Source organism: Polypterus senegalus, chromosome 5 (genome assembly GCF_016835505.1).
Source record: "Polypterus senegalus isolate Bchr_013 chromosome 5, ASM1683550v1, whole genome shotgun sequence".
NCBI classification, from domain to species: Eukaryota; Metazoa; Chordata; class Cladistia; order Polypteriformes; family Polypteridae; genus Polypterus; species Polypterus senegalus.
This window is the reverse complement of record NC_053158.1, coordinates 170,883,554-170,906,053: the sequence shown is the minus strand read 5'-3', so window position 1 is coordinate 170,906,053 and position 22,500 is coordinate 170,883,554. Positions and strand designations below refer to the sequence as shown.

General features: G+C 35.8%; 1 protein-coding gene across 1 annotated transcript in view; it reads left to right on the top strand.

Moving 5' to 3' along the window:
- Positions 1 to 22,500, top strand: part of LOC120529918 (RNA-binding protein 33-like) — a 230,208-nt gene that overhangs the window by 170,581 nt on the left and 37,127 nt on the right. Inside the window, exons 16-17 of the mRNA XM_039754123.1 lie at positions 13,138 to 13,332; positions 14,430 to 14,612. Of these exons, the coding sequence (XP_039610057.1) occupies positions 13,138 to 13,332; positions 14,430 to 14,612 (378 nt within the window). The remainder of the gene's footprint in view (positions 1 to 13,137; positions 13,333 to 14,429; positions 14,613 to 22,500) is intronic.

The window sequence follows — 22,500 nt, the reverse complement described above, 5'->3', positions numbered from 1 at the left end:
ATCCATCTTTGTTAGCATCTCAGGAACTAGAAATCTGTTTTCTTGTAATATTAATATTGAAACTCAACATAAATTGTTACCACCTTTGTTGCATATGCTGTTTTGCAAGCTGTCTGATGAACCTTGGCACATTCCTCTTAGTTTGCAACAACTTTACTGAAATAAACAGTGAAAATTGCAATAATGCACACCAAGTGTGCCAGCACAGAAAGTGAGTGTGCAGGCACATATAGCACTTGTGTATTTCATTAGTGTGCTGGCTAGCACTATGTCACAACAGTAAACATTTACTTAGTGCTTCTTATTCTTGTATATTGCAAGGGATCTGGCCATATGTATTCTCTTTTCTTTCTCACTCAGTTCTCTAATCATTATTCATTTGGCAGTTTTCAGGGCACTCTGTTATGTATAATAGAACTTTTATGACATCTACAGAGAGTGTGCTAAGAGAATGGATTGTAAAATAGCAGGTCCTAAGGAATGATGTAGAATAGATAGCATTGCATCACGTAAATGGTTCTTGTAATTATTGGTTAAATAAATAATTTTCCTTGAAGAAATTATAAATAAATGTACAATTTAAAAATAAAGTTCACAAGAATGCTTTGCTGACATTTTCTTGCCAAGCAGCTCACTGAATGTTCAATTTGTGCTCCTTATGAAAATGTAAGCACAGTGGAAAAATCGGCAACATCAAAAAGTGTATCCAGGTAGTGAATTATTACTGTTTTACCACTGTTGCAGGAATTCAGACATTACTTTTCCACTTAATTTGGTATTTTATCACAATCCCGTCACCCTCCCCACACTACTGTCTACTGTTTCAAAACTGAGTAGATAGCACTGAGTGCACTCAGGTATGTACATTGGCCATTGTACAGGTGCCGGTCACAAAATCAGAATATCATGACAAAGTTGATTTATTTCAGTAATTCCATTCAAAAAGTGAAACTTGTACATTAGATTCATTCATTACACACAGACTGATGTATTTCAAATGTTTTTTTCTTTTAATTTTGATGATTATAACTGGTAACTAATGAAAGTCCCAAATTCAGTATCTCGGAAAATTAGAATATTGTGAAAAGATTCAATATTGAAGACACCTGGTGCCACACTCTAATCAGCTAATTAACTCAAAACACCTGCAAAAGCCTTTAAATGGTCTCTCAGTCTAGTTCTGTAGGCTACACAATCATGGGGAAGACTGCTGACTTGACAGTTGTCCAAAAGACAACCATTGGCACCTTGCACAAGGAGGGCAAGACACAAAGGGTCATTGCTAAAAAGGCTGGCTGTTCACAGAGCTCTGTGTCCAAGCACATTAATAGAGAGGCGAAGGGAAGGACAAGATGTTGTAGAAAAAAGTGTACAAGCAATAGGGATAACCGCACCCTGGAGAGGATTGTGAAACAAAACTGTGGTGGAGATTCACAAAGAGTGGACTGCAGCTGGAGTCAGTGCTTCAAGAACCACCACGTACAGATGTATGCAAGACATGGGTTTCGGCTGTCGCATTCCTTGTGTCAAGCCACTCTTGAACAAGAGACATCATCAGAAGCGTCTCGCCTGGGCTAAAGACAAAACTGCTGCTGAGTGGTCCAAAGTTATGTTCTCTGATGAAAGTAAATTTTGCATTTCCTTTGGAAATCAAGGTCCCAGATTCTGGAGGAAGAGAGGAGAGGCACAGAATCCACGTTGCTTGTGGTCCAGTGCAAAGTTTCCACAGTCAGTGATGGTTTGGGGTGCCATGTCATCTGCTGGTGTTGGTCGATTTTGTTTTCTGAGGTCCACGGTCAACGCAGTCGTCTACCAGGACGTTTTAGAGCACTTCATGCTTCCTGCTGCTGACGAACTTTATGGAGATGCAGATTTCATTTTCCAACAAGACCTGGCACCTGCACAAAGTGCCAAAACTACCAGTACCTGGTTTAAGGACCATGGTATCCCTGTTCTTAATTGGCCAGCAAACTCACCTGACCTTAACCCCATAGAAATCTATGGGGTATTGTGAAGAGGAAAATGCAATACGCCAGACCCAACAATTCAGAAGAGCTGAAGGCCACTATCAGAGCAACATGGGCTCTCATAACACCTGAGCAGTGCCACAGACTCCATGCCACGCTGCATTGCTGCAGTAATCCAGGCCAAAGTAGCCCCAACTAAATATTGAGTGCTGTACATGCTTATACTTTTCATGTTCATACCTTTCAGTTGGCCAACATTTCTAAAAATCCTTTTTTTGCATTGGTCTTAACTGATCTTCTAATTTTCTGAGATACTGAATTTGTGACTTTCATTAGTTATCAGTTATAATAATCAAAATTAAAAGAAATAAACATTTGAAATACATCAGTCTGTGTGTAATGAATGAATCTAATATACAAGTTTCACTTTTTAAATAGAATTACTGAAATAAATCAACTTTCTAATTTTATGACCGGCACCTGTAGTACTCAAAATGCTGTACTTTCTGCCGAGTGCTACCAGAATTATTTTACATCATATCTTTAAGAAAATGATAGGGGATAGAAAAAAAAAATTATATGGTAGAGAGTTTTATTATGAGACAGTAAATCATAAATACATTTTTTTGTTTTGGAAAAGGACTTCCATAAATGTTTATTTTATATATTTGGGATGTAGTTTTTAATATAAATAAGTTATCCTTTTTCTACCCCTGCATTAGTGCAGTGGACTGTGTAGTGTAGCAATTGGTCTTTGTCTGGTATGGCAGATTAACAGGGGCACCACGAGAATGTTTGCAACATGCCCCCATATAAATAAGTATAAAGACTAAAGTGAAATTTATCCACAATATTCCACCTTAAAAAGGGATAAGTGTTTGATTAGTTGATTTGTTTCTGTCAATTCAATAGATGCTGCATCACAAACATTTGGAGTAATAAAATGAATTACACTTGCCATTCTAACATAGGGTTTATCATAAACATTATCACTGCTTTTACAAATCCCATATAAACGGCATATAGCAAGCATGTGCATTGCATTCATCATTTTACTAGTAATAAAATTAATTACTACTAATGTTTGTGATGTGCTATCTGTTGAAATTACAAATATAATGCAGTTTATTACTACATGAAATATAAAATATATTCCAGTAGATGGTGTACTGCAAAGTTTAACGCTAAGGTTTACGCTGCTTATTTACAATATACTACATCTTAAATGAGTGGCATAGCTAGTATACTTTTAAAAAAATATTTTGATTAGAAATTGTACTAACTACTTTAAATCATTTTTAATAAAGCCTGTGCCTTTGTGTTGATAAAGGTTGAAATTTAAGTGTTTGTACCACATTGAAAGTTTGAAATGTAGAGACAAGTGCAGAGTTGTTGTAGTTGCATCTCTACAGCAAATTTCAACCAGGTTGAAAGTTATTATTTCACATAAATGAAGTGTTTCTTAAAATTGCCAAACAGAAGAAGATAAAGTGTTTTTTAGCACAGATTTTAAACAGTTCTCTGACACCAACAAATGATTGTTTTAAGTCTTACAGCATCCACTTTTGGCATACTGTTAACCCTAAGATTTTTAAGGTGTATTTTCTGAAGGCACTGGAATTTATAATTTTTGTGTGCATTTGGCCTATAGTGTGTTCAGATCTTCATCTTTGTCACTAAAATAGATAAAGAAGACACAATGAAACAAATGGTTAACAAATAGTATACTTTTCCTTTTATTTATTGATCAAAATTATCCAACATTAAATGTCTTTTTTGGTAAAAATTAAATTCAACACCATTGTTACTATACCCAGGAGCAGCCATCCAACAAAAATTACTTTGAGACATTCATACAATATTCCGTGATCTCGCAAAGAATCTCAGGGTAACATCTAAGGATCTGCAAGACTCTTGCACTGGCTAACATCATTGCTCATAAGTTCACCATCAGGCAAACACTGTATAAGAATAATGTGCATGGTAAGATAGAAAGGAGGAATCTGCTACTTCCCAAGAAGGGCATTTTTGCCCGTAAGATTTCTAAAGACCACCTGTTTAAACCAAAAGACTACTCTGGATGGAGGAGTCAACAAGAAAACTTTTTGCCTTAAATGAGAAAAGTTGTATTTTGCAAACAGCAAATGCTGTTTTCCAACCTGATAGCCTCATCTCAACCTTGAAACCACACAGGTGACAGTACCATAGCTTGGTTTTGATGCAGTGAGACCAGTATCGCTTTCCACCATTGATACATCCATGAATTAAGGATTGTACCAGCAAATTCTATAACAGCAAAAAGTCTACAGTCGATCTTCTGAAGGTCAACAGAATGTGGATCTTGCAGCAAGGCAATGACCTTAAATACTCAAAACAGTCTACCATAGAATGGTTGAAGCAGAATAAATTGTACATTTTTGATTAGCTGAGCCAACATTCAGACCTAAAACCTAAAGAGAGGTTATGGCAGAACCTGAATAAAATATTGATAGTTGACACATAGATGTTGATAAATGATTCTTAACTATTTTTTTTAGTAACAGTAAATTTGTGTCAGTTTTCTCATTGGTTTGTCTCAGTAACAGGAAAAAAACCCTTTAAGAACTTTTTTTTCTCCTTTTTAAATCCAGCCCCCTAAAATTCTACTGGAAATTGCCAACAACAGGAATGTCAAATCAGAATCAATATAAATGTCAATGTATTTATATAGCACATTTAAAACAACACATGAATGCTGTGTCCAAAGTGCTTTACAATAAAAGAAGAAAAAAATACAATTAACATAAAAAACATAAATAGAAATAAAATAAATAGAAGTAAGATTACATAATCGCAATGAGGAAACCATCAGTATTACAGAAGATCACGGAAAGTAAGTGAATAGAAATGAATCTTTAATCTTGTTTTGAACAGTTCAATTGTAAACGACTCCTTTATGTGATGAGGTAAAGAGTTCCACAGGCGAGGAGCAGCAGCAGCAGCAAAAGCACTGTCCCACGTAGTTTTACACTTGGTAAGAGGGACAACAAGAAACAAGGTCCTAAGCACTCTAGAATACTGGTGTAAAGCACACAATTCAGATAAATAGGCATGAGCAAGCCCATGTAAAGATTTAAAAACTAGCAACAAGATTTTAAAACCAATTCAAAAACTGACAGGCAAGGAAGGAAGCTAATATTGGAGAAACAGAGTCAGACTTGCTTGCCCCAACCAGAAAGCGAGCAGCAGCATTCTGGACCAACTGTAACCTGCATATCAGGGATGTGCTAATCCCAGAGTATGGCGAGTTGCAGTATTCAAGGCGAGAAAAGACAAAAGCATGAGTAGCTTTCTCAAGATCCTTAGAAGATAAAAAGGCTTGATCTTACCTAAAAGACAAAGCTGGAAAAAGCAACTCTTGACTATAGAATTAATCTGTTAAAAAAAAAAAAAAATAACTCATTAATGAACATACAAATACACAACACCCCTTTCCTCTAGTTTTAAATATCTTCAGAATGTTTTGGCCTAAGAAGAGCTCTATGGGGCATTAGTGAAACCACAAGCTGTGGGGTCTTAACATCCACAGGTTTACCAGTTTTAGAGTTGGTGTCACCACTGTATCATTATCTCTAGTAGATTCAGGGGAAGTTGGTATTTCTGGGCTACCAGGAGGCTGCTGAACAGTTCTACCTGCCTGCTGCTTTGACTCCGCTTCAGGCACTAACCTTCACCAATCTTCTGCTCTCAAAGCTGATCAACGTGGCGATGGCAAATGCGCCCATCTTCTGTTTGCACATGGTAAGGCACAGGGCCACTTGCACTACTGCTGGTATCCATTGTGGTTCTCCTGCAAAGTTATACTGTCTGTAAGAGTCAAAATTGCTGAAATACACCTTCATGCTTTTGTACTAGTTCCCCTTGCTTCATATGCATGTCACCTTGAAAATCAGGGTGAAGGCGATCAAGCGTAGTGGTCAGTTGTCTTTTCATTAACAACTCCGCTGGGCTCTTCCCTGAGGAAGAGGAGATGGGCATGGTATGCAGAGCTAGTAAAAAATTGGAAAGGTGCGTTTGCCTGTTACCAGCTATGATTCTCTGTAAAGCATCCTTTGTTGCCTGTACGATTAAATGCTCATCCATTTTAAGACATATGATAGGGGATGTTGTCACATGCCAGATCCCTTTTCTTTCTGTGAACCCTTTAAATTCAGCAGATGTAAATGCTGTACCATTGTCCAAGTGAATAATATCTGGTAATCCATGTGTAGCAAAGATAAGGCACAAAGTATCAATAGCAACATTAGCAGTCATGGATTATAGCAGAGACACCTCCAGCCACTTGGAATGGGAATCCACCAAAATAAAGAAGACATTTCCTTGAAATGGTCCTGCAAAATCAATGTGGATCCAAGACCAAGCCTTAGCTGGCCATTCCCAGGGATGTAAGTGGTGCCCTAGTTGGTGCATGACATGACTGTTGACATGTATAATGCTTTATTCCGTTCTCCATTTGTCCATCCATTCCTGGCCACAATATATAACCTCTGGCCAGAGCTATCATGTGGATTATGACAGGGTGGAAGTAATGAAGTAGTTTAAGCACATCCTTCCATGCTAGAACAGGTACTACCACACGGCTACCCCATAAAACACAACCCATGTGAGCTGAGAGTTCATTATGTCTATTGGCAAAGGGTATGAAATACCTGGGACTTAATGGGGCCAGCCATCCAAAAGTCAATGCAGCACACAAGACAAAACTTGTTCCTTCTGAGTAAGTGCAGCACTTTGGTTAGCATGGATAGGTTTATTAGGCACAGATTTCAAAAGCAGGACCTCGAAAGAATGTGGTGGGTGTATCAGCCACAGGATGTGGTATAGGCAAGTGGCTCAAGGCATTGGCAGTTGTCAACTCTTTTCCTGGTCTGTAGCACAACTGATAGTTGTATGTACCCAGAAGAGACTCTAGCGAAACATACGGGGAGACACGATCAGTGGCATGGGTTTAGAATGATGTAGGAGACCAAGATGTGGTAGTTGTATGTACCCACCAAAAATAATGAGCAAGCAAGATACTTCTTTTCTTTCTGAGCATAATTGTGTTCAGTGGCTGACAGTGTTCACAAGGCAAAACTAATTTGGGACTCTGTACCGTCAGGGTCTACATGTTGCAGTACAGCTCCAAGGCCATAAGGAGAGGTATCACATACCAATATGAGAGGTTACTTAACATCATAGTGCACAAGAGTTCTGCTTTGAGTAGGGCTTTTGCCTGCTTATAAGCTGAGTAATGGGCGGCAGTCACTACTACTGTATAGTGGTTCCAGAATGGTGGCCTTATTTGGAAGAAAACTACTGTAAAAATTCAGAAGTCCCAGAAATGACTGAAGCTGCGTCTTTTTGCTGGGAGCTGGTGCATTCATGATGGCTTTCACCTTTTTACTGGTGAGATGGCTGCCACCTTTATCTACTCTTAAATCCAAGAAACTCCACCTCAGTAGCAGCAAAAACACATTTTTCCCTTTGAAGTCTAAGTCCAACATCAGAGACTCGACGTAGCACTTTCTCCAAATGTGCATCATGCTCCTCTGGAGCTTTCCCAGTGACTAAAATGTCATCCAGGTATGGCTGTACACCTGCAATACCTGCCAGCAGAGTATCCAATGCACCGTTGGCTGCAGTACATCCCCCTGTGTGTATTGATTGTTAGCAGCTCAGCTGAAGGTTCATCAAGAATTAGGTGCTGGTAGGCTTGGTTAAGGTCTAATTTAGTAAAAATGACACACCTTGCCAGAGTGAAGAACAACTTCTGCAACAGCTGATACAGGATAAACATCAGGTTTTTCTGCTGTATTAACAGTATATCTGTAATCACCACATATGCTTAAACTTCCACTTGCTCAACCAGACCATCTAATTGCCTCATCAATCCTCTGCTTAAGAGCAAAACGTAAATGGATGAGCCTTAAATAATTTGGGTGAAACTGTAGGGTCCACTTCAGTTGAAATGGGTGATCCTCTGCATAGTCCAATTTTCTGGAACACTTGAGAGATGTCTCACGGTGCTGGTGAATTATGTGCACACCTATTAATTTCTGTTCCAAGTGCTTCAAACCAGCCCCGTCCTAACAACCTAGTACCCTTGCCCCAAACAACAAGAAGTGATAAGGCAGTCTTTTTTTTTTTTATGGTGATACTCAACTTGAACTCTGATCTCACCTAGCAGTTGGAGTGGGACCTGAGACCACTGCTGCAATATACCATCTGTACATACCAGTTGAGGTGGGATATTTGGCCACTGGCTTTTGTAAGTGTCATCACTAATCAAACTACAGGCTGATCCAGTGTCAACGTCCATTTTTAGTTGCCTGCCATTCAATGAAACTGTAGTCTTATACGCAGGCTTCTTGTGGGTTGTGTGTTCCACCTTTCTAATATGCACCGCATACTCATCCTGGGCATTCACTGTGACTGTACTGGTTTCTTGGGTCTGTCATGCTGTAGTTTTCTAGATCTGAAAGTAATTTAAGTAGAGCGTGCTTTTTTTTTTTTTTTTGCACATGCAAAATAAATTCCCAGTTATTTTACAGTAATATCACACAGATGTGTTAAATTTACATGGCGTAGCTGTACGAGCCCCACTGTATCCTAAACACTTTCTGCCGTCACTTTCTTGTAATACAGCTGGTCTTATTTTCTGAGCTGTGTTCAGTGGAATCATTATGTGTACCTCCTCTACATTGTTGGCAGTTACAGTCTTCTCAGTCCTCAGCTTTAGTGAATTTCAGTTGGCTATTTCTGCTGCTAGAGAGCACTCTTCTGCTTTCTTGAATGTTAAGTTCGGCTCTGCCAGTACCTGACGCTGCAGTAAAGGATTGGCCACACCACACACTACGTGATCATGCAGCATCTGTTTGAATTGTTCACCAAAGTACAATGCACTAAAAGTTATCACTGTTCAGCAATAAATCATGAAATATTTTCATTAGGCCTTTGTTTCTAATTGTGAAAATGGAAACATTGCATAATTTCCAATGGTGTAGGATTATAATGATGCTGAAGACACTTGACTATGTCCTAATATGGAACAGTGCTTGGTGGACAGGAGGCCAATAGTGAATGTAACATGGAGTACTTTGGGGCTCCGCACACAATTACTAAAATTGACCTCTTCTTCCCTGGATTATAAATGTCATTTGTGTGAAAGAAGCAGTCAAGTCTGTTTGCATATTCTTCCCACACCCCGGTCTTGACATTGAACCCATTGATAACACCCAGTGCGGTCATTGTGAAAACCCATAACAAAAGTTTGGCACCATCTTCTCTATTTTTTTGATTCAGGGTTCCTACTCCTCCTGTTGTGGCCAGTATAATATTGATAGATGACACATAGACGTTGATAAATGATTTTTAACTTTTTTTATTTTTTTATATACAACTGTAAAATTGTGTCAGTTTTCTCAGTAATAGGAAAAAAAAACTTTTTTTTTAAGAACTTTCCCCTTTAAAAGACCACCCAGTTATATTTTAAAGGAAATTACCAACATCATTATAAATGTAACTTGATAATGAACATACAAATACACAGCACTGAAGCATGAAGATTCAGAGAGAAAACTGACCAACATCACTAAGTTTTTGCAATACGGTAAGGCAAAATGGACAAAAATTCCTCCAAGCTGATTTGCAGAACTGATCAACAGCTGCCAAAAATACTTGGTTGAAATCATCACTGTTGAAGGGGTCCGTGCTAGATACTGTTATATTGTTTACTCTTTATTGGTTTTTATGAGTTTGAGGAATGTCGGATCAAATTTATGCAGAAATTCCAAGTGTTCACAAACCGGTTTCTAGCATCCCTGTAGCTGTCAGTGTTCTTCAGTCTATTTATGACAAACCGGCATTTTCCTAGCTATTACAAATTTTACTAAAAAGTATAGAAACTTTTATTCTTCTAGCAATAGTATTGTAAATTGTTGGCAGTGGACTTTTTTTATTGGTATATACTTGCATAATATATACAATATGCTGTGTTACCCAGCTTTGCCCAGGATTTTTATAAAACAATGAGCCTCAGTTATAGTGGTGATGGGGTGTTTCAGAAGTATTATGGAACTACGTACATTTCTATATACAATAATTGCATTTTTTTTTTTGTATTAGCTCATTAGAATTCCATATTCTTGAACATGCTACATATGATTACACATGAGTAAAACATTTCAATTGTAGATCAATTCTCTCTTTTCCTACTGAATAACAATGGCTTTTGTCGATGAACATTGCAAAAAAAGAATTTTACAGGAAACTATGTCTTTTTTAATTGAAATGTGTAATCTATAGGAATAATGTGACTTCTGAATATATATGCTTCCTGTGATAGGTGTGTTGGTGTGGAAGAGATTGCAGTAGTACTCTGTATTAAAGGGCATCATCAATAATGGTATTCAGTAATGTTAATACAGGTGACTTAAAATTGATTCATTCAAGGCTAAAAACTTCTAACTCTGCATTAGAATTAAAGACTACAGCCTCATTATACAGCGGGTTTGAATAAATGTCTACCAACAAAATAAGTTATTCATTTCCTGTACTCGCTCAAAAGCACAGTCCTCCTGTTATCACATTATGAAAAAAGTGCATCAATCTGTTCAGTCTTGGCTTGGCTCAATTGATCTACGTTTTGTGTGTGTGATGTTATTTCTTTATTTGCTCTTTGTTTTCTTCTAAAAGTTCTTAAAGATGAGTGCTGATTGAACATCATGAGAATATGTGGGTGGACAACCTTGTTGGCTTTTGCACTAATAAAAAAACAGTTGCCAGAGTCTTGCTTTGTAGATTATGTCAAATATAAGATTAGAATAGATAATGATAAGCAAAACAGCCGAGTTTTCTTTCAAATGTGTTACAGTTAACATGTGAGATTGCAGCTAAGAGCGCTGAACTTCCTTGAAGTTAATATAGAAAAAGGGAAAGCATAACTACAGCATTCAATGGGTTTTAACCCCTTCTTGACATATAAATGTCAGACTTTGGACTTACTGAAGTACAGCGATTTTTCTTGGTATTTGGCGAGCTATTCTTACTGCTTTAACATGACATGTAACAGTTTGTGGCATGGAAGAGTCATGAAAAGAGTGAACACTTGACTGAGGACAAATATGTTACATACATAGCTAATATACTTGAGCATAAGAATGAACTGTTGAAGCTTTAATAAGTTTTGACAAGGTAAGTGCACACTACATCTGTTCAAGCAGCAATTGAGACTCCAAACTCACTTTTTGTCCTCCAAATACACCCCCAGATGCACACACATACTCACAAATTATACATTTCATATGTGCAGATAATAAATTGGGTACAGGGTTAAAGTAGAAAAAGTTCAGGAATTTTGTACTGGGTCAGCTTCACCTTTTTTTTTGTTGGTTTTTTTGAATGAATGAATGAATGTAACAAACTGATGAGTACAACATCACATCTGTTTAAATTCAACTTTTGTTTTGATATTGCAGTTAACAAACATAAATTAAACATTTTTAAAAGGCTTCTTCCACTATGTGGTACAAAGGTGATTAGTGAGTATTTTGCGGTCAAGTAGGTAAAATGACCAGAAATGGGTTCTTCGTTTGGGTTTGGCTTTGTTTTGCGTTTCTTTTCACCTGCAGCTGCATCTTTATTGTTGGTGGTTAATGTCTGTGAAGGCACCTCTACAGAACTGGACTGCACTTTAATGTTAAAGCTGCTAATATCAGCCTAATCACTCTGCTCTTGGCCATTTGTATGGTCATTCTCATTAGTCTGAACTATTGCAGCTTGTCAAAATACTTACCCATATCATTGTTTTATTTACTATTATAATGTCTGGTATAGTTTTCAGAACAATAGGGTCTTTTGATTCTATCTTTTTTTAACTTTTCACTGGACCACTTGTGCTCTTGTTTTGAATGACCATTTTCTCTTTTTTTGTTCGGAAACACATTAATTGTATGACCTCATAAGAGAGATCTATGAGACACCTGCTCATATCATGCCCCACTCATGTCAATCAGCCTGAACTCATAATTTTTTTTTATGAATGCTTTTTATTTATGTATTAACAGGTTTTTAAGTCACAATGATTGAAGTGGAATGTGTGTTAGATAGCTGACTGCTGTGGGCACCTGTACTGTCAGTGAAAAAGTGGACTTTTCCTATTATTAGTCATTTTTTTACTTGCATATGCTAAAGGCTCCTTTGTGAGCAGGGAAGCAGGGTGTGCAATAATGTAGCCCTGATTTTATTTGATCTGGTCATGCATATATTCTAGTTTTCTGTATTCAATCTCAAAATTCAACAATTTTATACTTAACCTGTTTTTTGGAATATAATATTACTAATTGAAATGCTTATTATGAAAAATGCCTTTTAAAATTAAGAAATTAGATGGCATTTGGATTATTTTCTAATATTGCTCTTTAATATCAACTAGATACATGGTTTACCTTTCTTATTAGTTATGTTGGTCTCTATGTACATTCATTAACTTTGTGGTTCACAGAAAATTTTGCCACACCACTTTCCCCCAAATGTATAAAATTTTCTGCAGAGGCCCATGCCTACTGGACAGCATAGAAGAGGGCACTTGCCTGGAAGCACTTAAGAAGTGTATGGTCACGAGCAGTACACATAGTTGGAGAGAGTTAAACAAATGTTGTTGACAGTGACTCCCAAGTGAGATGTGGGACAGAGTCTGTAAAATGAATATGCTGGTGGTTGACAAGGCTGGTAAGAGCACATGGAGCAGCTTGGAAGGAGTTGTAGAAAATCAGGGTGACAATAGCAGAGTTGGTGGGTGGTTAATGAACAAGACAGCATGCACTCCATCCTTAGCCCACATCTAACCCTTATGGATAATTAATAATATATATCCATATTCCCTCTGTCCTAAATATACTACTAGTAATGAAGTTTCTTATAAGAAATGAAGGTGCTGAAATGCATCTTAGTACTGTGTTTTAGACGGTAATAATTTTAATTTGCCTGTGGTCTGGAACCGTTATTGTTACTTTTATTTTTTTCTCCTTTGTTGATTCTAACCAATCATATGAGCTTAGTTAACATTAAAATTTAGGTAATAAATTTTATCAGTTGTTAATAAAAAGTTTTATTGATTGTCATATGACTTACTGTAGTAAACTCTTTTTAGGGTCCAGAGACAGTTTTAGAAGCTAATCCAGTGATGCAGTCACCAAGGTTCCAACAATTTCAACAGCAAAGGCAGCAGTCTGGCCGGAAAGTAACTTTGGGAAAGACAGCATTCCAGCAGCAGTTGATGCCTTCTAGACCACAGAATTTTATCCAGGGAGTCAGAAACAATTCTGGAAATCAGTCCCAAATCAGAGTAAGTAGGTCTAGTCATTCAGATTTTAAAGTGTGGCTAATGCCAAATTTTGCTTTTTACTGTGTGTCTTCTTTCAATTATTCAACTTAATAGGAAATATAAATATATATGTCTAATCAGATGTGTTTCTCCCTTGTTATGCCCAAATTTCTTTTGTTTTCTTGAGTTTTTGTTGCTCTTCCTTATCTGGACTAGTTTAAAGCCACAGCGGCAGAGAGACATTTTACTTAGTTGCTAAAATATTTCTTGACTGAAAGTCGATCCATTTTCAATCTTTAAAATTGTAAGTATTGGCATGTTGTAACTTATTCAGTATATGCTACTTGATTGTGTCTCATGCTTTGCTTTTAATGTATCCGTTTCATTTTAGATATTTACCTAACATTTGCTCAAAATTAACTCTTTAAACTGTGAAAATAGTGCAGTGTTGAACTTATTGCTTTTCCTTCTTCTGTATTCATGAAGTTGAATTTTAATGCAGTATTTTAAAAGATTAATTTTAAATGTTTTACAAATGCTCATTATTTCCATATGTTGTACATTTAAGAATGTTGGACTGTGTTGTCATTATGTGTACTTGTACTATGAGGTATCTAGCTTGTATGTTTTGATTAGTCCATTATGGAGGTACTATAGTGCCATGTAAAGTGAGTTCCCTTTATTTAATGTTTGTACTACATATGTGATAGTGAGTGATACGTTTACTATCTATATTGTCTGATGTGTTTAATGTTTATCGGTGCATTCTTTTTCTGTTTGTATTGTAATACTGTCATTGGTATGAGGGAAACATGCACGTAAGAATCTCATTGTACTATGTACACAGGACAATAATTGTACTTGAACAATGAAAGCTTACAGGACCAGTTTCATTGAATTATTTATGTAAACTTTTATCCTGCCTTCCATTTCCCCACCGTGCCCAACATTAAAATGGATATAGAAACGTTTTATAGTGCATGCTGTGCAAAATGTCATGGAAGACACTATGCTTGAATATTTAAAATGCCAGAGTTTCATTTGGTTGATAATTATTAGACAGCAGAAGGGCAAACTAAATTGGAAAGAGCTTACTCCCTGATTTGTGCTCTCGGCAGGCTATTACACAAGGCCGAGGCAGAGCAGTATCAGGCCAGATGGGCAGAGGCCGCTTGATGCCAAACAAACAGAGCCCGCAAGTGGCAGAGCCTCAGCCATGCATCGTGTCAATTGAAGGGCTTTCTTCGTCAACAACTGATGTCCAACTAAAAAACCTGCTGATGTCGGTAGGACCTATTCAGGTAGGTCAGACATTACTATACATTATTAAAAATCTTTTTTTTTTTTTCTTTAACAAATATTACACTGTGAGAATAACAACTGAAGTTTTGACAAAACCTATTAACTATTGTACTTATAAATTGCATATTTTGTTTTGAAAAGGTAGATTTTTTTTAATAAACCAACTAGTTATTAAATACTGTATCCTCATTCCATTTTAATGATCATGCTGCTTGCTCTTCAAATTTAATCATAAAATACATTTACATTGTGATGTGTTTATTTAAAAAAAATCTTAAAAGTTGACCGGAAATAAGTTTAACATGTAGCTTTCTTACATTTTTCATTGCATTCAATCGCATTCTTTTTGTTTTATTTCAAAACTACATGTTCCTTAGTTGCTATTGGTTGTTATGTATATCTTATAAAGTGATATATAGTGGTTATAAACCGTAAGTATTCATATTTAAGGTTATAAAAAATTAAGAATGGTTAATTAAAATCCCCACAATAACTGTTTTTTAATATTTAAATGGTTTAAGTGATGTAATAATCAAAAAGCTTTTGTATATTTTTAACTTCTGCTACCTCTGAAATGTTACAAAAAGAAACGATAATCTACACTTTTAATGTAAGCAAGTATATTATTTATCTAAGTAAAAATTACTTATATATTGCTATTCATCAATAAAATTTGTTTTACTCATGCTTATTTATTAAAATGTGTTGCAGTTCCTCATCTCCATGTTTTTCTCTTACATTATCTTGGTTTTCCTCCTCTCCTAAACTGAATGTAATGTTACAGTGTCTTCTAGCTACCAGTTGTTTGGATACAACAGTTTGGCTTGAAGCCTTATGAGCATTCCCAATGGTACTCCTTTAATTTCATATAACATGTAAATATGGCTTAGTTACCCTAATTCTAAGTTTCATTTGACTTTTTTACCTCAAGAACACCCCACTAATTGCTTAAAATTGGTCTGACCAGTTTTCTTACACACACTGGGTAGACATTTGTAAAGAGCTACTGATAGCTGAGACTGACAATTACAAAGAAAACTCCTTATTTGCATAGTGCATTCATTTAGACTCTTTTAAAAGCTGAATGACTGAAGTCAGATTAGTGCTGTTTTATTGAAATATTATATCAGTCACTTTGATATGAAAACAAGCAGCTGAATTGATTTAAAGCTACATCATAATTAAGTAATGTTACATAGGCTTGAAGACTACACTTCACTCTGTTCTATTAAATAATCCAGTAGAAATTCCATCTCCTCTTGATGCCTTATGTATGCAGCATCCATATTGGTAAGCTGTGAAGACAAAGGAGGGCTATATAGAAGTAGAAGAAAGTATTGTATATCAAGGATAACACTAAATAAATGTATTTTATGCATTTTTTTTTTTCATATCAACCTTATTTTATAACCAGCCAAGATCAACAGGGCAAAGCAGTATAGATGAGATGTGTACCACTTTATTTTGAAAAATTAAGTCTGCACCTGTTTATGTACATTTTACTGTGACTTTTTAAATAGCTTCAGGTTCTAGTTACAGTGGGTAAAGAAAGTCTGTACACTTTTTTTTTTTTTGTAAAATTGCAATCTATACAAAGAAGGTGAAAACAAATCAGGAACTGTTTAAGGGGAAAAAATTCTACAGATACTTGGTTTCATTAGTGTGCACACCCCCAAACTAATACTTAGTTGAAGCACCTAATGATTTTATTACAGAACTTGGCCTTTTGGGTAAGAGTCTATCCATGTGACTCATCTAGACTAGGCAGTTTTTGCCTACTTCTCCTTGCAAAAAACTTCCAGATCTGTGAAACTGAGAGCATCTCCTGTGCACAGCTCTCTTCAGGTCACCCCACAGATTTTCAATTGGATAAAGGTCTGGGCTCTGGCTGGGCCATTCCATAACATTAATCCTCCTTTAATGAAGCCATTTCTTTGTTGATTTTGATTTATGCTTTGGGTTATTGTCATTCTAAAAGCTTAAGTTCCTCTTCTTCGTCAGCTTCCTAGCAGATGCTGAAAGGTTTTGTGCCAGAATCATGATTCCATTCATCTTAGCTAAAGAAAAGCAGCCCCAAAGCATGGTGTTGCTTCCACCATGCTTCATTGTGGGTATGGTGTTCTTCTGATGATGTGCTGTGTTATTTTTTGCTAAACACACCTTCTGGAATTATGTCCAGTAGTTCAGTTTTGGTCTTATCAGACCATAATACATTTTTCCACATGGTTATGGAAGACTGGGTATACCATTTTGCAAAGTTAAGTCGGCTTGGATATTTTTCTTTGTGAGAAAAGGCTTTCGTCTTGCTACCCTACCCCACAACCCAAACATAGGTAGAATATGACTGATTGTTGTCACATGTAGGGTATGACTAGTACTTGCCAGGAAATCTTCCAGCTCCTTGGTAGCCTCCCTGACAAGTTTCCTTTTTTTTTCTTCTCATCAGTCTTAAAGAGACATCCTGACCTTAGCAGTGTCACTTTTGAGCCATATTTTCTTCACTTGTTGACTGTCTTCACTGTGCTCCATGGGATGTTTAATGTTTTGTATACTCTTTTGCACCCCTGTCCTGATTAATACTCTTCAATGATGAGATCATGTTAATGTTTTAAAAGCTCTTTGCGGACCATGGCTTTTAGAATATGTTGCAACCAAGTGGATATCAGAATAATCCTACAGAAACATCCAAACTTGATCTAAGCTCAATTAGAGCCACTTTAATTGATGTCAGGTGTATGCTATGTATTATTTGAGATGAGACTTATTGTGATTTGTTAATTCTGAACACCAACATATCCTTGATTATTAAATGGTGTGCACACTAAATGCAACTGGGTTTTTATATGATTTTTATTTTCCATTGTTAACTAAACTGATTTGTTTTCACACTCTTTATATAGATTACAGTTTTGCAGTAAAGGTGGAATAAGTTCTGACAGTATTTATCTTGGTTTCATTTTTTATGACACAATTTGTAAATGTTGAAATTGCTTATGAAACCATTTTAATTTTTCCTATTTTATTTTTGTCAGTAAAATATTTTGGCGGTCTTGAAATTAGATGCTTGGTTTATTTAGTTACATCCATTTTTAATTTTTAAATGTATATGGTTAATCATAAAAACAATGTGTTCATTACTGGATTATCCATATGTTCAACAATGACAGCACTAAGTAAAACAATAGCTTTTTGGTTGGAGGTGGGGTGATTGAAGATAAGTCTTAGGGTCTGACAGTGGCTCAAGTCCAGGAATGCATGTACAAGTGCACTCATCCTGGATAAGGTGAGTAACCTTGTTAAAGCAGAAATCTGGTTTCTTAAAAACCCCTTTTTACATGCACAGCTCATATATGGAGTTTTCCTTTGGCAAAACGCTCCAGTGTTAATAAAAATGTAAGTAAAAAAAACAGATTAAACATCAACAAAGGCTCCTGTGAAAATGAAAACAAGCATGGAACCTGTGTTTGCTTAGCACTGTACATTTAGCTCATCATCATAAATTTGGTGATTACTGAAATACTTAGATTCTTTCAATCAGAAGTAATAATGCGGACATCTGAGCATTTGCCTCTTTATCTTTCTGGGTGCTAAAAGAGTGCAACAGACTACAAAATCCTGAACTGCAACCCGGTTAAGGATTTATATGTCTACATAACTGTGTTACACACAGAGAAATCTACATGTGGTACATGTATTTCTCTAACCAGGATAAGGGTGTACATGTCATTTTTAAAACAGAGTTTCTGTGATAACCAGATTATTAAAGTGCCACACTCGCTGCCTGGCTAACCGGTGGTAATGTGTCCAAGCATCCTGCAGTATGATACAATATATGCCTTTGTGTCTTTAACTGTGGTATAATGATCATATGATCAAATTCAATATCTGTCACAACTAATGCTAGAGGCTCTCCTCCATTCTAATGTCTCAGTCTGTTTCCATATTGAGCAGATGGTTTCAGTGACATTGACACTAGTGCAATATAATTAACATAGCGCTGCCTTCTCTTGAAATTTTTTTATCTTAATTTTTACTGACAGTACCATAGAGCTTTGTATTTCTGTTTTTTTGTTTTGTACAGCTATGTTTTAACTATAGAAATACATTTAAAATCTACAGTAATTGTCAGTGTGATGAGTATGGGTCCAAGAATTAGAGTCACATTGTCATCAGCATAAAGTGATGCTTTTTATTTAAGCCCTTCCTTGTGATTCTTTTTATGTTCAAATGCGTCCAAGGATGAATTGAGCAATCAGTTCTACAAGATATTAATGTCATGTTTCTTAATCAAGTTTCAATTAACCAGAATTCAAGTAAATTTAGCCTATTAGAAGAAACTCAGTTAAACTTTGTTAAACTAAAGGCTTAAAACATGATGAAGTGTATTATTGCTCTCAAATCTTTATAAAAACTGTAGAAATTGACTTTATTCAATTGATTCATTTTTGACCCTTTTTATTTGGCGAAATTACCACTGCCAATTTTTGAAACTTGAACACATTTTTTAATCCAGCCTTGAAAGCAGTCCTCCTATGCAGGGAAAACTTGGGGATTGGTGGCTCAATTAGCATTCCAGCCAGCATAAAAATCTTCACGCAGCTCCACAAGGAGTTGCGTGGTGCCGAGGCATCGCCTGTTGTGCATCATGTGTGACGAGTGCGGCCACTTGATGTACACAGCGCATGCTCCCCTTCTCTTTCCTGTCTCTTCTCAGCTGGGGCTGTCATTCAGTGTCACAGTCCTTAGTCTAATACACGCACACACACAAGCCAAAAGGGCTGATAATTTATGTAACAAAGTTTCAGTTTCATAAGTGGTAGCTGTATAAGCCTAAACATTTCAAATAGATTATGTTGTGGTCAACAGTCATATTTAGCATTAAAAAGCAGTCAGTGATTTTGTGTTTAAGAGTAAATGGGACAGAATTAGATCCAAAATGATACTGTTAGGGCACCAGAAAAGCTTTTGGAAAACATATGCCAAGTGCACTTGAAGATCAAATTGTAGAGTAGTGGGATAGAAAATTGTGAAGGGTTCTGGCTATAAGTTTTACTAATGAAGATATCTTGCTAATAACACAGAATTATGAAATGAAGTGTAAAAACATCTGTAAAATACTGTAGAATTGTATAAAGCATCTGGAGTAACTTGATGCCAAAATTACTTACAGGTAAAGCAACCATTCTTTTACAATCAAATGTCAGCTTTTGCCTTTGAATAAGACCTTTTGAAAATAAATTCAAGTTATTTTGGAATAATGATGTTTGATCTGGCAGCTATACTAATGTTCCACTTAGGCTAAAAATATGTTAATTGTACTGTACCTTAACTAAATTTTAACTAACACATGTGAAAAAGTATACTTACATATTCTCTAAAGATAAGCCAGAAAAAAGTGAAGTACATGAGTAGGAAAGTGGTTTATAATGCATCCAGGTAAAACTACTGTAGTGCTAATTAAGTACTTAAAATGTTTATTCATTATAAAATGATGCTAATTTTGTGAGTTATTTGATTAAATTAAAGCTGCATTGCAACGCCTGATATAGCCATATTTTGAGATAGGTTAATTTAAATACACACTTGAGATCAGTTTTGAACACACTCTTTCAATCATTTAACTTCAAGGAGCAGAGTAGTAGCTTTGAGTGAAAATGAAGCATGCCTAATGTAACTCAGTTTGGGAGCATTTGGAATGAAAGCATAACAAAGCCTGTTGCACTCTCTTTTAATATGGTGTTAAAATACTAAAGCAGCACATTCACAGTCTATTACATAAAAAAGCATTCTGCTTGCAATGTCAGAATGTAGCCATCTAATATATTGACAGCATGTAAATCTGTGATGTCCAGCAGTAACTGTAGATCTCACAGAAAATGTGTATAATGAGAGAGCAAAGCTTGTTGCCAATGTAGAGATACTGTCACCAGCTATATACCAAAACATTTTCCTGAGAAGATGCAAGAGCTAGAAATCTAGCTTGCCAGAGCCAGTAAGCATTTACGTTTGGCCTATAGTAAGAACTAATATTTATATCACAGTAACATGCCATCGCAAAAATGAAGACTGGCAGGTGATATTATTGGTTCTATAGACACACAGTTTTCCAGACCCAACATTCATAATTTTGCAGAGAATCTACCGCTGTCACGCCATTGAGAATTTGTGGACGAAGTGGTGGTGTGTATTCATTATAATACCCAAAACATTTTGACCACTAATTTCCTCACATCTGTGAATTGGACCTTTGTAGCATGTGACACTTATTCAAATCAAGTTGCAGTCAATAACGGATTGAACATACACCCTAACGGTTGTGAGACAGTACTTAAACATAACCATTGTTTGTGCTGTCAGATTGGCTGTTAGCTTTTGGCCTGACATTCAGAGTCCCAACATACTTCAGGGGATATGAAGTATACATGCCTAATGTCTGGATAAAATGGATAGTTGTCTTTTCATATGTCACAAAATTATCATTGTGTATTATTTTCTGTCTTGTTCATTTTTTTTAACGATTAATGGTTATTACTCAGTAAAAGCAAGATGACTACTGTATTTATTATGAATTGATCAAAATTTGCATTTGAAGAACTAACCATAGGGCTTATAAACCCATGGGAGCAAGAAAAGGCTGTTGTAGGAGAATATTGCTGAAAATTAAATAAAGTTAACTCTAAGAGAAGAGGCAGTGGTGGAGTGTATTAAGAATATAAACAGAAAATTAAACTATACAGGAAAGAGAAATATTGATACACTAAATTTTTATTTTTTATGAAATTTTAATCTGTGTAGTGTGTGAACTACAGTGACTTTGAGAAAAGAATTAAAGAGAAGGAGATAATTTGGAGTTTTTAGAAAACAGTTCTTGGTAGAATTCAAAATGATGGCTATTAATCTCAAAAGTGTCTTTTGTTAGTGACCCAAGTTTAGTTTTGATGACCAAAGTAGAAGTAAACCAGTCACAACTCTAAAATTAACTTCTAGACAAATAGTTTTGTAACCTTGTGAAGTGGACCTCAAACTCCATTCTTTGGAGAAGCATGGAACTGTTATAAAGGAATTAATAATTTGTGCTTGATATTCACCACTTCCAATAATTCAAGTTGGGAGATCATTTTCTGTTACAAGCACAATGTTATTCCTGTTAACAAAAGCTAAAATGAAATATGTCATTAATGAAAAAATAATCATTTTGTTAACTAAGCTAAAAATAACAAAACTTCTTTACCATACGTCTGTCTTTGTACCACACATTACAGATGTTCTGTATTTAATGTAAATTGTATGCTAATGGAAGTGTACTATATACGTGGAAAAACTTTCTGTTATTATTGTTAGTAACACAGTTCAAGTAGTGACTTCAATAATAATTTAAAATAGATAAAATAATTGAAATCATTTGTAAATTTAATTATAAATTAAATTGAAGTAATTTGAAATAGGTAATAATTTGAAAATTTCAAAATTAGAGTCTTATAGGATTATTCCAGATGGATTGGTTACCCAGTCATTATTTAGACCGGAAAAAGTATATCTTTATGTGCTAAAGAATGTAGTAATTTCAGTAATTTTATCTTAATTCACACATATATTACTTGTTTGTGGACGGTACCTTTGCATTGACAGGTTAAGCAGGTACGTACCAAGCAGACAGTGTTATCAACTGAGCGGACATTACACATATATATACAGTCAAAATAAAAAAAGTATGTGAACCCTTTGGAATTCTCTGGTTTACTGCATGTATTGGTCATAAAAGGTGATCTGATCTTCATCGAAGTCACAGGTACTGATATACACAATGAGCTTAAGCCAATGACACACAAAATTCTACTCTTTCATGTCTTTATTTTACAAATGCATTCAACGTTCACAGTGGTAGTG